General features: G+C 30.6%; 1 protein-coding gene across 1 annotated transcript in view; it reads right to left on the bottom strand.

Moving 5' to 3' along the window:
• Nucleotides 1–1,590: 1,590 nt before the first annotated feature.
• LOC113516454 (probable G-protein coupled receptor 158) overlaps nt 1,591–16,145 on the bottom strand; it is a 197,688-nt gene continuing 183,133 nt past the window's right edge. Inside the window, exons 10-12 of the mRNA XM_031913302.2 lie at nt 10,109–10,214; nt 7,871–8,014; nt 1,591–7,640 (exon numbers count right to left, since the gene is read on the bottom strand). Coding sequence (XP_031769162.1) covers nt 7,020–7,640; nt 7,871–8,014; nt 10,109–10,214 — 871 coding nt within the window. The 3' untranslated portion in view covers nt 1,591–7,019. The remainder of the gene's footprint in view (nt 7,641–7,870; nt 8,015–10,108; nt 10,215–16,145) is intronic.

Genomic DNA, 16,145 nt, shown 5'->3' with positions numbered 1-16,145 from the left:
GACGTCATTCACTGAGACGCTGGAAAGATAAGCTAAAATAAACAGCAGGTCCATACTAGAGTAAGATGTACGGGACAGAAATGAGTAGAACTGGAAGGAGTTAGAGGAGGCCTTTACCATAAAGCATTCTATGCTACGCGATATATTGTAATAAAGAAATATAAGAAAGAATTTTAATTTAGAGCAAAATAAAGGACTCTTTATATATATATATATATATATATATATATATATATATATATATATATATATATATATATATATATATATATATATATATATATATATATATATATATATATATATATATATATATATATATATATATATATATATATATATATATATATATATATATATATATATATATATATATATATATATATATATATATATATATAGATACTATAATAGTGGTTAGTTTAACAACTTGTTAGCAAGAGAGGGCTTATCTCTAAAAGAGATCTCTTCCAGCCAACCCAGTGTAGTTAGAGAGAAAAACATAATTAGCAGGTAATCTAGTGCAGGAAAGGTACAGGTAAAAATAATGTAAATAAATTAATTAATTTTATATAATTAAAAAAAGACCTAGTTAATCAGGCAAACGTAGGTTTTCCCTCTAACATTTACCGGGTCCAATTTCCGACTTCTTATAGAAGGAGGATCTTAATTTTTTTTACGTTTGTTACCTCATAGCTCTATCACTTCTAAGCTGATTAGTCCCACAGAATTTTATGAAAATCATAAGTTAATTTTTTTTATTTAAAATAACTGATCAGGTTTCACTTAAAGTCGGTTTTTTTATAGGATATGTTACAATCAGGACTAAACAGGATAAAACCTGATAGGTTAAAGGAGAACCTTAATGTGTTACTATAATTGTCACATATTTTTCACCACATCTGCCCTTCATACGCTTTCTGTTTTTACCCAATGATCAGCTGGTAGAGAATGCCATATGGCATTAAGTTCGCCACTAGTACAAAGTTTTATTGTGCAATAAAGAATAAATAAATAAATAGAAGTCCTACTCATGGTGGCGTAAGAGTGAATAAACAATTAGTGAATTAATAGTAAGGATTTAAAGGAATCTATAAAACACATAGTTTTGTCAACTTGGTTATTTAGATAGTTAACGTTTTATACCGAAGATATTACATTTTTATACGCGATAGAAACTCAATCACGATCACTTATACACTTTTATTTGCGGGGTCACCAGTTATCGGAAATGAGTAAGTAAAAATATTCAACCAAATGTTTAAACGTCTATATATTTTAAAAGAATGACAATTTTCAAGTTCTTCTGCGCGCGCAGCCTCGCATGCGCTCTGTTATTCATTATTTATTTTTTTACAGAAATTTAAAAGATTTAGTTATATATAAAGGTTTGTTATATATAAAATATATCGTCATAGTCGTAGAATACTGACGGATCTGACAAATATTACATATAAAGATCCGTCAGTATTCTACGACTATGACGATATATATGCCACAAATGAATTAATAGTAAGGGTTTAGAGGAATCTGTAAAACACATAGTTTTGTCAACTTGTTTATTTAGATAGTCAACGTTTTATACCGACGATATTACATTTTTATACGCGATAGAAACTCAATCACGATGCCTTATACACTATATTATTGCAACTTATATTGTTTGATTTGAAGCATTATATTTCAATTTATTATATTTATATACAAAATATATAGTACAATATAAATAATATCTAGTTGTAATGTAGTTCCAACAAGTTTTTTTTTTATTAAATATATTTACATTTTGATGGGTGAAAATGGTATGGTAACCCGCCTGCGCTAACGGGATACGCTGGCGGAGCACCAGTGAAGGGTGATAGATGAGAATGAAAACAGGCCAGTTAGCCCATCATGATGAATTCATCGGGAATTAACCATGATAGTTTCCAGGGAGAACCGCGAGGAGGTCGACCTGGTTGGGTATATTGCTAGCAATGGATTCTCAGTCTCCATTACTAACAATCCCTTTTCCCTCAATATAAATATACATTCAATACAAGTGCACACGAGTCAAGTACATCTGATGTCTTTACTTAAATAATGAATTGTTTATTTTATGGTATTTTTATGGGACAATACATGATGTATGCATAAGAGTGTTTATACCTATGCTTACCGAAGTGTGTTGATGTTGGAATTATGTGTTAAATTTGCAAAATAAATCAACAATTTTCAATATTTTCGATTGATTCAAAAGAGCTGTGTTAGCAAGTTAAAATGTTAATTAAATAATCTATTATTGAAAATTTGGGTTGTGGCAACAAATATATTATTTGACAACTTTCGAAGCAAAATTTGGAGTAGGTGCAAAAATTTTTGTGATAGGTTTCATCATATACTCATATCAGGTATTAACTGTCCACTGCTAGACATACAACAAGCTTCCCTCATAAAGGGGGTTTTGCAAGTAGTTGTCATCCTTGGCAGATGGATTGGCAAGCGCAGTTTATCTTTGGTGATGTTTTAACAGGGACGCTACTACTTATATCTCGACTATTAGTTCTCTTAGTCGCCTAATACGACAGCCAAGGTAAGGGATGGGGTGGCCCATTCTATGTAAGGATCATGTTTTAAGGGAGACGCTGCTACCCATCCCTCGACAATTAGTTCTCTTAGTCACCTCTTACGACACCCACGGGAAGGAGTGGCCCATTCTATGCCGTGACCACAGGGCTAGTAATAGATTTGTACACATTTATTCTATAACTAGCAGCCTGTCCCAGCTTCGCACGGGTGGACATTTTTACATTTTAAAAAGTGGCCATTAAGGCTGCACACGCGACGGAAGCTTAAAAATGGAGTAAGTTCTCCTGTTTTCCCAACATTTCCCTTCACTGCTCTGCTCCTATTGATCGTAGCGTGATGAAAAGTATACTATAACCTACCCAGGAGTATGAAGAATAATATAGAGTACCAAGTTTCGTTAAAATCCGTCTAGTAGTTTTTGTTTCTATAACGAACATACAGACAGATAGATAAAAATTTTACTGACTGCATTTTTGTCATTAGTATCGATCACTAATCACAACCTGATAGTTATTTTGGAAATATATTTCATGTACAGAATTGAACTCTCTACAGATTTATTATAAGTATAGATTAAAATTTCAGCAATATTGAAAGTTGTACACATATTTTTTTTTTGTAACTGAATCATTCTTTAAGGAGAACAATAAAGAGTTTTCATTCATTTATTCATTCATTCACAATTCAAATGTAATTGAAAATTTACATAAAACACTAATTTCGTCACACTTCGGCAAGTTTCGGCTTGAATAATAATATTCTTTGATATACAATTAGATCAAGTACTTAATTTAGTTATAACATCCATTTAAACGTAACTATACGTGGTAATTGTATGTAAAAAATCAAATCTCTTAATTGCTAGATCTCTTGATTGCTAGTATGACATTGGAATGTTTAGAGATTTAGAGATTATTTTAGGAGATCTTTTCACTATGAATGGCAAGTGTTATGTCAAGTTTCTTTTGCTATTTCAAATATTTTAAATAGTATATTTTATTATCTATTATAAGGAATGTTTATGTTTGCAGTGATTGTACGAATCAGAGATTGTATAGTAAAAATTTACAAGCGCTTACCACTATTATTATCTAAAAATTCGACAGCAGCTTATGTGAACGATAAGATTCTTTGGTAACCTTTGGTAAATCTACTTTTCAGTTTTTTTATTAAGTAAATACGACAATAATATCAAAACAATACATAAAATTATCAAATCCGTTTAGTACAAATAAATCCATCAATATTGTATTGAAGAATATTCGTGAATTCTGAAATTGAACATTCAATGGTAATACATTATTGTATATTTTAATAGTACATTACTGCAGCGGCCAGCAACTGAGGCATTGATGGACGAACGTGCAAATATGGGCCGAGGCGTAGTCGAGGCACATATTTCCATCAATGTCTAGTTGTGGCCAAGGCTTTTCTATAGTACTTTTCTCAAACAATGCGCGGAAATCAAAAACACAATTTCACTTTTTAAGTTCAATGATGAGTAACGAACAATAATAATTTTTCACGCGCCATAATGTTTCTTTGTTTTTTTTCCATAAATAGCTTTCTATTTGCAAACCAGTTCGAAATTTAAATAAAGCCTTTTATTAGTTATCTCCTTGGTAGTCATGTTTTGAAGTAAAAGGTCATTCCATTTTTAAATTACAGGACAGATATGAGTTTTTAATAGTAGTATATTAATTTATCTGGCCGCAAAACACGACAGGTATGGATTTTCATAAAACTTTTGCCGGTCGCTGCTCACATGTATCTGGCCAGCACGGCAATTTTGATTTATCGCAAAAATTGTTAAAATAATACTCACATTTTCAAGCATGTTTGAGAAAAATATATATTCTTAGTAGGCATTAGTATTATTGGTATCGTTTTGAAACCTATATATTGGGTTCCTCAGATATTAATGTTGGAATAAAAGGTCATCCCTTACTTCGATATCATACATACTAGTCAGATACCTATATTCATTTCGATCGGGTTTTTCATTTTAATATTATGTATCAGATAACTGATAATTAATACACCCATTATTGAGCAATATATAGATATTGTATCTATATAATATATAACATAGATATTTATGTAACCATATTTACTATTTGTTTTGTGCTTTCAAATGAATATGAAGAAAGATGAAGTTTCGAAACCGGTAGCATGTATAAATAATAAAAATATTTTAACAAAGTACAAATATTTGAAATAAAATTATAAGGTTAATATAAGTGATATTTGAATGAGGATAGCCACAGTGATATTGGTAATAAAAAACGATGTAGGCTCAAGCTACCCTCAAAATATTCCGTATGCGGCAGCGGATGGCAAGAAAATAAGTTTCACCAAGATAATGCGTTTTATAGGATCACTTGCAACCGTGACCCATTCGAATTTCACAAATAAAACTATGATTTTACTTAAATATAGAATAGAAAAGAAATCATCAGTGATACATATAACTAAAACTGTACTAATGCTACGAAACATATTCATACAAAAGTTCATGAATCCAAAATCGCTCCCATATAGAATTAAAAGCTGAAGCCCTAAGTTTAATTTTTTTATCAATATCCGACTCATGTTCTTTCATTGAAATTTTTGAAAAATGTTTGCATAAATGTTGAATTACGTTGATAGAATATTCCTTTTAAAGGATTTTGATGATTTGTATATCATTCTATACACATGAAGTGTAGTTGACTAAAATTGTGACTTGACTCTTTACACATTGAAAATATAAACACTGCTTGCTTATATACATTTGTAAATGTACATGATAAAGTACACGAAACAAATAAAATATGTAACATTTGAAACAAGTAGGAAGACGAGGAAGCTTATTATCTACAAATCTTGAATCAATTTGAATCCCTTTTAATCTTTGCAAAAAGAGAAATCGATTGAAAGCAAGATTTAAAGGAATACAGAAAATTGAAATATCAAAGCACCTTATTATTATAAATATTAATGGATTCTAAACATCTTTAGAATAAAATACAGTCCGAAGATTTCTTTACAAGGGTAAATTCAAATTATATTTATTGCTAGGAAATATGGCACGTAACATAAAATTTGCACTTACTTATAACATGTACATAATTTATTCACTTCTCTTAAATATATTATTTACAAAAATATATTCACTAGTTGTCTTTCATCATGGCTGGACAATTTACATTACAAATAGCAATAGGAATATTATAATACACGATCACGCTTACGAAAAAGCTAAATTTGCGGTATTAAGCGTAATCTTAAAAATTGTTGCATACGTGGTTTCATTAAATAAAATTACAACATCATGTTAAGTATAATAACAATTAGAGAAGATACAAGATCGTTCAATAATAAATCACAATTCTGAGAAAAGAACATTGTACATTATTAAAACTGTTACACAATTGATTAAAACTTAGATGAATTAAATGACGAAAAAGCAAAGTTAGAAAGTAATAGCCAATTTATTAACTTAATTATAAGTGAAGGGGTTCATTTTATCATTCCTATTCTAAGCGAATGTTTTATGTAATTACCACGCTTGCATCAAATATAGATTAGTGATCACAAGGTTGAGCTATGCTCCAAAACTGTACAACATTTTTTAATTCTTTCTACGATTCAAATTTTTAATTGTCGTTTTGATTAAAGATCCGAAAATTAGATCCGATCCGATTTTTAGATTTTTTTTCTTTATATGGGTTAATTCGACTAATATTAGATTTTTTTTCAAATGTACTATTTTTGTATCCTGATGAAAGTTGCTAATTTTAAAATATTATAAAAAAAATTATTTAATTTAAAAATGTTTAGTTATTATTTCGGTAAAATTTTCAAATCTTTGACTTATTCCTTGTAGTAATTTGGCAGTGAAATTGTTTAGGTTTCCACAATGTCATTTATTTACACACGTTTTATAAATTAAATTAACTTTGCTATCGCTTAAATTAACTACGCCGCCTCTTTGATATACAAGACTAATAAAACAAATGAAAGTTCTAAAGTGATCCCAGATAAAGGTAACAAGTTCTCGGAACAAACTAGCGAGCTATGAATAGTATTATTCAAGTTTGCCTTATTTCTCATTCACAACTTTCGTTCGTCAATATTACATTCAAAGGAAGTTACATTTTGATATGCATTTTCAAAACTATAAACTTTACATATTATACCACAAATATAGTGTAACAATACATTGTTAAATATCTATGAATCACAGTAAAGACTAGCATTTATAAATACAAAACTAATCTATTAAATATTTGGAAACTACCTGTATATAATTTTTTTACATCAATACCTATATCCTTAAGATAATCTTCATCAATTGTCTTCGTAATATCAACATTACCATTTCTAAAATTAAAAAAATTATATTCAGGTATAACTTTCAGAAATAAGTCAATGGAAATATTAGTACAGTCTTTAAAATTATGTACAGATTAAACAGTGACTTCTTCTGTAAAACGACTTTTATCGTCTAAGTTAATAACGATTGCGTGAGTTCTTGCATGACCAGATCTAACACCTCTCATAGTTTCTGTGCTACCTGGACTAGACTTGAGTTCACTTGGTTTGTCACTTTTATTATTAAAACTATTCTGTCTGGCCACTTCTGGTGGTCGAATATCACTACAATTTGCTTCACCGGATATTTTAAATACACCATTTTGTTTTTCATCTTTGTTTTCTTCATTGAGATCTGTCCTTCGTTTTGGAGAATCAGTTGTCACATCTGTTTGACTTTGCTCTGTATTACTCGCTTCTACACTTTTGCTTGGACTGAAAGTCTTATGTCTATAGGCTGGGGGAGCTTCAAAAGGCAAATCTCTCCCACTACTGCTGGACTCTTCAGCTGGTGTTACAGTACACATCAGCCGATCAGCGACTGCACTAAAAACTGTATTCAGTTTGAGAGGGGCCGAGTGATCAGAAGCTGGTGGTTTACGGTCATGCAAGGCTGCTGCATCTTGCATAGCTGTGATACGACGAGCAACGACTGCATACGTCCCGCATCGTTCACGTAATTTTTCTAGCTGGTTACATATTTTTCTGAACTCCTCCTTTAGAAAGAATTGATAATTGATATATTAATATTATTTATTACCTTTCAAGTATTCCTATCTTTTAATGAGATTCTACGTTTTAAATGTAAATTGTAAAAAATATTTAAAATGATTTATTAAGTCGTTTGTTCTGAATATTACAGAGTACTAATTGAGTTTAAATTTATAACGATAAACATATTTAACTTCAAACTTATTATAACTCTTAGTTTATTATAAATTCTTACCTCTAGCTCCCTTTCTGTCATATTGTCACAGAACCGTGTGCTTCTATTAGTCGTCATGGTGTATGTTGACTCTGCTGGTCTGGATCTAAATTTTCCTGTTTTTTCACGATCGTCTTTGCCATGCCCTTTGTATACCATGTATGCCTAAAAAAATTTTATTATTTTAATATTGCTTTAAAAGACCATAATGAAATAGCGTAGTATATCTAAGACTTAAACAATGATATTTAAAATTTCAATGTGTTGATAATATTTCTAATTATCACTATTTTTGTATTTCTGAATGCAATAAAGATTTTAATGTGAAGCTGACTTTACTGGGAGATGTTAATGTAGCCACAATAACGGTACTATTCTAAATTATTTACCATCGACTTATATGGAAATATTCTGTACATCTAGATCCATATAACGCAGTTGGTAGCATCTGGGGACTTGGTGCTAGCCTGGCTTTACGACGGTCATACTGCTTTCAGGTTTGCTACATTTTGTGTTTTGATTACATTGTAAAAGTGAAATGTTGGTACTTAATACTTCATTCTTTATAATAATAATATATAAGGTGAATAGAATTGTCAAAGATAGTATGTAGCCTTTGTCATTTGCTAATAATGTGGCTTATTAAAATGAAATAATTTTTAAAATTGGTCAAGTGGTTTTTAAATTTATCCATTATAAATAAACAAACGTGTAGTCCCGGCATAGAATAGGCTACCAGTTCCCTTCCCGTGGGTGTCGTAAGAGGTAACTAAGGGAGTTTAATTATTAAAATAATTTAAGCCTCCCCCTTGGGGGATTTTACCAGTAGTTGTCACGCTTGACAGGAAGATTGGCAATCGTAGTTAGGATTTGGAGATGTTTTAAGATGGATGCTGCTGCCTATTCCTCGCTTTCCTTTAGTCGCCTCTTACAACCACGGGAAAAGAAGGGGTGGTCTATTCTATGCCGGTGCTACATGGCCAACGGTCATTTGTTTATGATAGATAAACTCAGAAATTACTTAACCGACTATAAAAAAATCCACCTATAGAAAGCTACGTTATCATATCATATCATATATATATATATATATATATATATATATATTTGACTTGATAGACTATAAATAAAATACAATTAACTGTAATCTCAAATCTTAGGCATTAATATACGTCGCTCAGTGAGAAGGACAAATGATTAATACTAAAAATAATAGTAAAATTTTATGAGCGATAAAATGACAAGACTTTGAATACAAATCTATTTGTAATCATGTTGTAATCAATGTTGTAACAATTTTGGAGATTTAAGATTCATAACAGAAAGTACAATAGTGGATTATTGGAAGACTATTATTGGAAAACGGCCCTAAATATCCGTCATTAGGCCACTACCCAAATATGAAAATACGTACGATAATCACTTAGGTAATTTCGGTTCGGTACCACAGACCTATAACATTATTTTAGTTTATGAAGTTGCGGGTACGTCTAACCTAATAGTGTAATGGGAGTTTATGTAAATTGAAATTACTCTTGTTTAGTATTTGGCTTGTTATATATAATGCATAACTACTAATAGATTAATATGGGGGAAAAGGAATTGTTAGCAATGGAGTTTGACAGCCCAATTGTTAGCAATATCAGCCCTATCAGGTCGATATCCTCCACGTGGTTCCCCCTGGAAACCATCGTGAACAATACTTGTTGAATTCGTCACGATGGGCTAACTGATCTGCTTTATCCTCACCTATCATCCTTCACTGGTGCCCCGTCGGTGTATACCGACAGCGCGGGTGGGGTTACCATACCATTATCACCCATAAAAAAAAGAAATTAATATTGTTTTATATATATATTATAATCTGGATAGTACCATCATCATTATGCCTTTAACTGTCCACTGCTGAACATAGGCTTCTCCCTGGGGGGGTGGGGGGGTTTGGCAGTCTTAAGGGGCGTTGCTACGCTTAGTAGGAGGGTTGGTAACCGTAGTTAAGTTTTCGGTGATGTTTTAAAACAGATTGCTACTATCAGCTAGAATAATTCTTACTAATATTATCAAATCTAAGTCAACATACTATTGTATTGTCTTTTAAAATCCTTATTGCACATAATTTGCATTCGACACATTAAAAGATATAATACAATGACAGACTTATTGTATAGAGGGATCTCTTACAGTCTATCTTTGAGAAGCTGAATGAAAAAAGAAAGAAAAATGTTTACCTAAAAATATAATGATAAAAGGAACAATTACCTTACTCCCAAATATGAAGCAAAGCAGTAAAGTCACAGTGAGTTGTGTGTGACAGAAGAAAATTATATACAAGAGATCTGGATTCGCTGGCGATTGTAGAAACAGCCTGAAAAGGAAACAGCGGTTAGAAAATTCGAAGCGTAGGTACATGTTTCAAATTGAACTCCATTCAATAAGATCATACAATGGATTTGTTTTACAAAGGTTCAATTCTGCAGGTCTATTTTGAAAGTTTGTTATTTATTACTTTAATCAGTGATTGAAAGATACTATTTGTTTGGTAAAAGTAGAGTTGAAAGCATTGTTACTATGTGCAGGATAAAAGCAAATTCAATACTGGTTTAGTCTAAACTGGGTATGGATAATGTTCGTGCTTCTCCGATATGTGTATATTGGCTACCTTTAAACATTTATAGTAGAGAAATAGGTCATCACCTATTTCGACATCGTTACATTAGTCAATATACATTTCAATTGAGTTCTTTATTTCGGTATTATATATTGGATAATCAATATTTGATATATCCATTATTAGACTAATATATAGACATTGGAAAGATATACATATGACTATTTATTTACACATACCTACATAGTATAAACTATAAATTTTATACACCAATGGATAATAAAGTTTTTAGTTTAAAGCGAAAAATGTATATTTTTTTATTTTATAATAACTATACTTGACAGCTGAACACGTTAATCAATTGATGATCCCATCGTTTATTGGTAAAATAAAAATAATAAAATAAAATTCTTAGCTTTCTTTGTTAATAAAGACATCACAATGCAATAAAGATGATGGCAGTTCGACTCATGTTCTCAGGGTCGACCAAAGGCAAAAATTTATGGCGAGAGTATCAGGTGATTTAGATTATGAAGCATAAACACGCGCTGTGTTAGTACCAGGAGGTTTCAAAAATTTCCTTCTCTTTTTCAAGATTTTAATCAGACGATGCATGGCTGTGTATAGAAGATATTATAAAAAAAATGCAATAAAATCCAATGTTTTTTTTTTATAATTTTTATTTATCTGTCCTCCGCTTATTCTAATATAACACAAAAACAATTATACAAATTTGTTTATTGTATATTGTGTATATATATATATATATACATATGACGTCTTGTGTCAAATTCAAAAGTGAACAACTAGGTTCAATTAATTCCATTAAAGTCCAGCAAAAAATTGTTATGTCTAGCAAATTATTGTTAAATAATGCATGTACTTGATTTATAATTGTATCATATATTGTACGCTTATATAGCCGGATATGGAGATACTATCTAACCGAAGGTATTCCACCTTAATCTGACCTATGCTCCACAATAAAGACATTTGTATTTGTAAAAATAAAAACGCTGGATAATTCTATTTACATCGTTTACAATAAAATCCACGTTCTCTCCAGACGTTGAACAATGCAACCTCTATTGGCTCGCTTTGTCGTGAGAGTCAATTAATTTGTTTTCCCTCTGAAGTTAATGCTCTTTCCGATTAAATTCTCTGTAGATAATAAGATCATGTTTTCCTATAAGCCTGTATAGGATTTATCGTTCATTGTGATCATTCGGCATCTGGCCTATTCAGAAAAAAAAGCAATTTTGTATTATAATTATATCAACAGAACCCAATAAATCTGTTTCTTTATTGATAATATTGTAGTAGATATAAAAGGCGAGATTCGAATTAATATATTTGCCCAAAATCTGAGTGCATTGTAGAAAATTATAGAATGGATAGTAAATCCTTTTTCATAAAGCCTTGGATGTTAGTAAAACAGTTTATTATATATTATCGAAAAAGTGTTTTTGGATTGAAAGAATTTTTATTTTCTATCCTTACGCATAGTAGATATAAGAATAATAGTATACTGCTACTATACTATATTATTATATTTTGAATTTTATGTTACAACTAACTTTTGTCTGTAGTTTCGCTCGAGTATTGAGGTATAGTATTCGATTCTTTGTTCTATAAAATATCACGTGTCTAACTTCTAAACTGATGAAATTTTATATGAACCCCCATTTTAAAACGGAGAAAGATTTTTCTAAGGAATAGTTTTTAAAACACCTTACTTATTGTTTATATGGACTATATAAAGAATTTATTATAGATTTGGATGTTTCGGCTATACATTGATATATGGTAACCCATATATGGCAGTCATTCAGCATCCTCTCTTATATGTAAATTTAAGTTTATCTTATAACAATATTAAACTATGGAATTATAAATTATATAATATTAAATATTATAAACTTTTATGTTATCTTCTTTAATTTTTTTTTTTATTTAAAAAAAAAGACTTCTTTAAATGAACATAATTATTATACTTGATTTGTTTATACCATTGAGGTATTAAATTTCATATATATATATATATATATATATATATATATATATATATATATATATATATATATATATATATATATGTCTATAATTATGATAAATGGTTATTTTATGGACCTTTGCAATATCAAAATTTTTAAACAAAGAAAATGGATAAAAGAAAACTTTTATGATATTTTTAGAACCGCATTCTAATAATATCGAATGGTTCATCCATTTACTTTCAGATATGGCAGACATGATACGTACTTAAGTATCGCCTCTACCGTAATAAAAAATCATATTTCTACACCATAAAATCCCAAAATACAAAAAAGATACCATGAAATTGTTTCCGAAATTTCTCAGCTAAACGAAATAATATTTTTACATGAACGGACATGATATTTTATGTTATATTCGGGCTTATGACGAATAAAGAATCAATTTCAATCAATGGGACTGATATAGATACGAAAGTGTTTATACGTATATCAGTTCGGGTTCGTATCTTCAGAATAAATTTGGTTTTATGGTAGACCCAGTGATTGAGGCGAATGACGTCATTTGTTTCAAACATGAGACAAATGACGTCATATTTATATTTTATTCATATTTACAATTCATAGTACCTATAATGTTTAATGTCGTAAAATTGTACTAATAAATTTTTATTTATCTATTTATTTTAGATCTATTTCTGTTAATAAGTATTCTTAAAAACTATGAACATGTTTTATGAAAATATTTTTTTTTTATAAATGAACTAAATATTATTTTGCGAAAGTTCATATCACTGGTTAGTTGATTAGAATTATTTTGTTTAATTCCGCTACCATTAGTATGCGTGTGACTGCCAACATTTGAGATTTGACTACTATTGTTATTACCAGAAATTCTTTTCCTATTAGTAGTCAATCTCTGACCGTTATTTAGTCTACGCACATATTGCAATACGCGTTTTATTTATAAACGAAGCCTCTTCAGGCAAATTGAGATTGCTGCTCGAAGTTAAATCAAATGTTAACAGTCGCACGCATACTAATGGTAGCGGAATTAAACAAAATAATTTTAATCAACTAAACTTTTTTTGTTATGAAAATCGCAGAGTAATGTATAAACTCTATGGTACTATGCATGCGTTGCCATTCTTGAGAATTAAATAAAAACTTGTGTCTCTCTACCGTGTAATTTCACTACTATAACCCACCCTTAGATTATATAGATAAAGCATTGAGCTTCAAAAACGGGTCAATTCTTTATGAGCTAATTGTCAAATTAGTTGAATTGTTTTTTTTATCAGTGTTCTATTTACAATGTAACTTGATGTATTATTTAATAAATAAAATGAGTGTTTACGCATTAAAATGATACAGACGTTATAAGACAAAATAAATATAGATGTTACAAAGGAATCACTCATAACTATTTATCACGCAAAATTGTATGAGAAAGTTGACCCCTTTTTTATGGAGAAACTTTATCTATATAATCTAAGAACAAACCGAGGCATAGCCTTGCAAACACGGCTGTTTCACGGTAGACAAACACTTGTTTGGTCAAAGTACACTTCCAGGCGACTTTTGTATAAATCCTCCTTCTGGTAAAATATTACACAGTTTACTATTTCTAAATATACAGTTACATCTTAAATATTGTCAAAGGGGCTTAAAATATGGGGTTGTACTTCAACGCCGCGCCGCATAGTTTCAAAAGAGCGTTCACAAAATTCAAGTTCATAAGTTGAGACTAGCATTCCTTAGCCGCGTTGAAAAGTTGTCTCGGGCGGAACTGGGAAAATGCGAGCGAGTTCTAGCAACTACTGTACGCTTCAGTGACGTAAAACTAAAATATTATATACCAGCTATTTCCCGCTACTTTTAGAACTGTTATGTATATGTATTATTTCTCAGTTTATAGCTGGTTTTGTAGAGATAAGAACGGGTTTGTTAGCAAAACACTTGTTCTCATATTTTATTTTATTCCGTGGGAATGTTAGCAGTGGGACTATTTTTAATATTATTTACTAATGGAGCATGCGTCTAATACTTTTGATTCCTGGAGTTTAATGAAGAATGTTATTAAGATGTAGTTTATTTAATGAATTGTGTAGAATTTTTGGGATAACACCGATACAACTTAGAATAGCAAACAAGCTGACAGCCCACCTGATGGAAAATCGTAACCGTCTCCTATAGACATGAGCAGTACCATGGACATAACAGAGTATACTGTTTCGCCCATGATACCCCCAATGCGTTGCCATTCCTGAGAACTCAGGTGTTATTCCTCTGTACCCTGTAAATTCACGCCATATACCACCCTTCAAACCGAAACACAATCATTCAAACACAACTGCTTCACGGTAGAATCACGAATGGGACAGAGTTACCCAAGCAATTGACTTTTGACCAAAGCCTCCCTCTGGTTATATCAGGATTTGCCAACACGAGTTAGTAAATGTATGGATTTTATATAATAATTAAATTGTGTTGCACAAAAAGGCTGCCTGCGCTAACGGTATACGCTGGCGGGGCACCAGTGAGGGATGATAGGTGGATAATGAAAAAACAGGTCAGTTAACCCCTCGTGATGAATACACCTGGAACTCAGCACGACGGTTTCCAGGGGGAACCGCGTGGAGGTCGACCTGACAGGGTATATTGCTGGCAATAGGACTGGTAGCCCGCATTACTAACAAACCCTTCCACCCAGTGTTGCTTTAGTAGATAGATAGATAGATACTCTTTATTGTTTCCTCCAAAAGATTACAATAGTAAACTTATTATAAATATAAACAATTACAAGAAATAATCACAATGAGAAAACAATGGGTGAATGGATCTCTTCCAGGCAACCTTTGGATGGAAAGGAGTAATTATAAACAGTTTGATCGGAGGTACGATGAAACATTCTGTAAAAATATAATAGTCTTGTTCTTTTCCATCCATTATGGTATGAAATTTGGTACGCACAAATTTCATAGTAATTGATTAAGCCATTAAAGCGCTGAGAGGTAGTAAACCATCTCATTTTCACATTTATAATATTATTAGTAAGGACGTAATTAGAAGTTGCATTATTATGGTTTGGCACGATTAATTAATAAAATTTTAATGATGGTATCCATGGAAACGAAGAAGATATATGAATTTGATATTTATATTGACTCGGTGACATAATAAAACAATGTAAAGTAATGAATGAATACCGCAAAAGGACAGGAAACCGTTCTGTTTTAATACTGTAAATATGTCTATTTATAATACAGATTTCTGGAATTTAAAACACAATTTATTTAAACTTTGTGACAAAAATATATTACAAAAATAAAAATTTGTAAATATTTTTATGAAGTATTATGACAAAATAGTAATAAAATAATCAGTAATTTTTACGAATGTATATATTTATTTATTTATTCTTTATTGCACAATAAAACTTTGTACTAGTGGCGAGCTTAATGCCATATGGCATTCTCTATCAGCTAACCATTAGGTAAGAACAGAAAGCGTATGAAGGGCAGATGTGGTGAAAAATATCTGACATAATTACAGTATCATACTGAAATAATTATACATAATAATACATAAGATATACACATATAATACATAAACATTACTTATATAATATATGTATGTATGTAATGTATTACGAATGTGTTTGCATGGCTGTGTTTCAGTTTGAAGGGTGGAA

The sequence above is a fragment of the Galleria mellonella genome, unplaced genomic scaffold, assembly GCF_026898425.1.
Source record: "Galleria mellonella isolate WM207_F2 unplaced genomic scaffold, CSIRO_AGI_GalMel_v1 utg200, whole genome shotgun sequence".
Taxonomy (NCBI): domain Eukaryota; kingdom Metazoa; phylum Arthropoda; class Insecta; order Lepidoptera; family Pyralidae; genus Galleria; species Galleria mellonella.
Note: the sequence above shows the minus strand (reverse complement) of the source record. Positions and strands in the feature narration are given on the sequence as shown.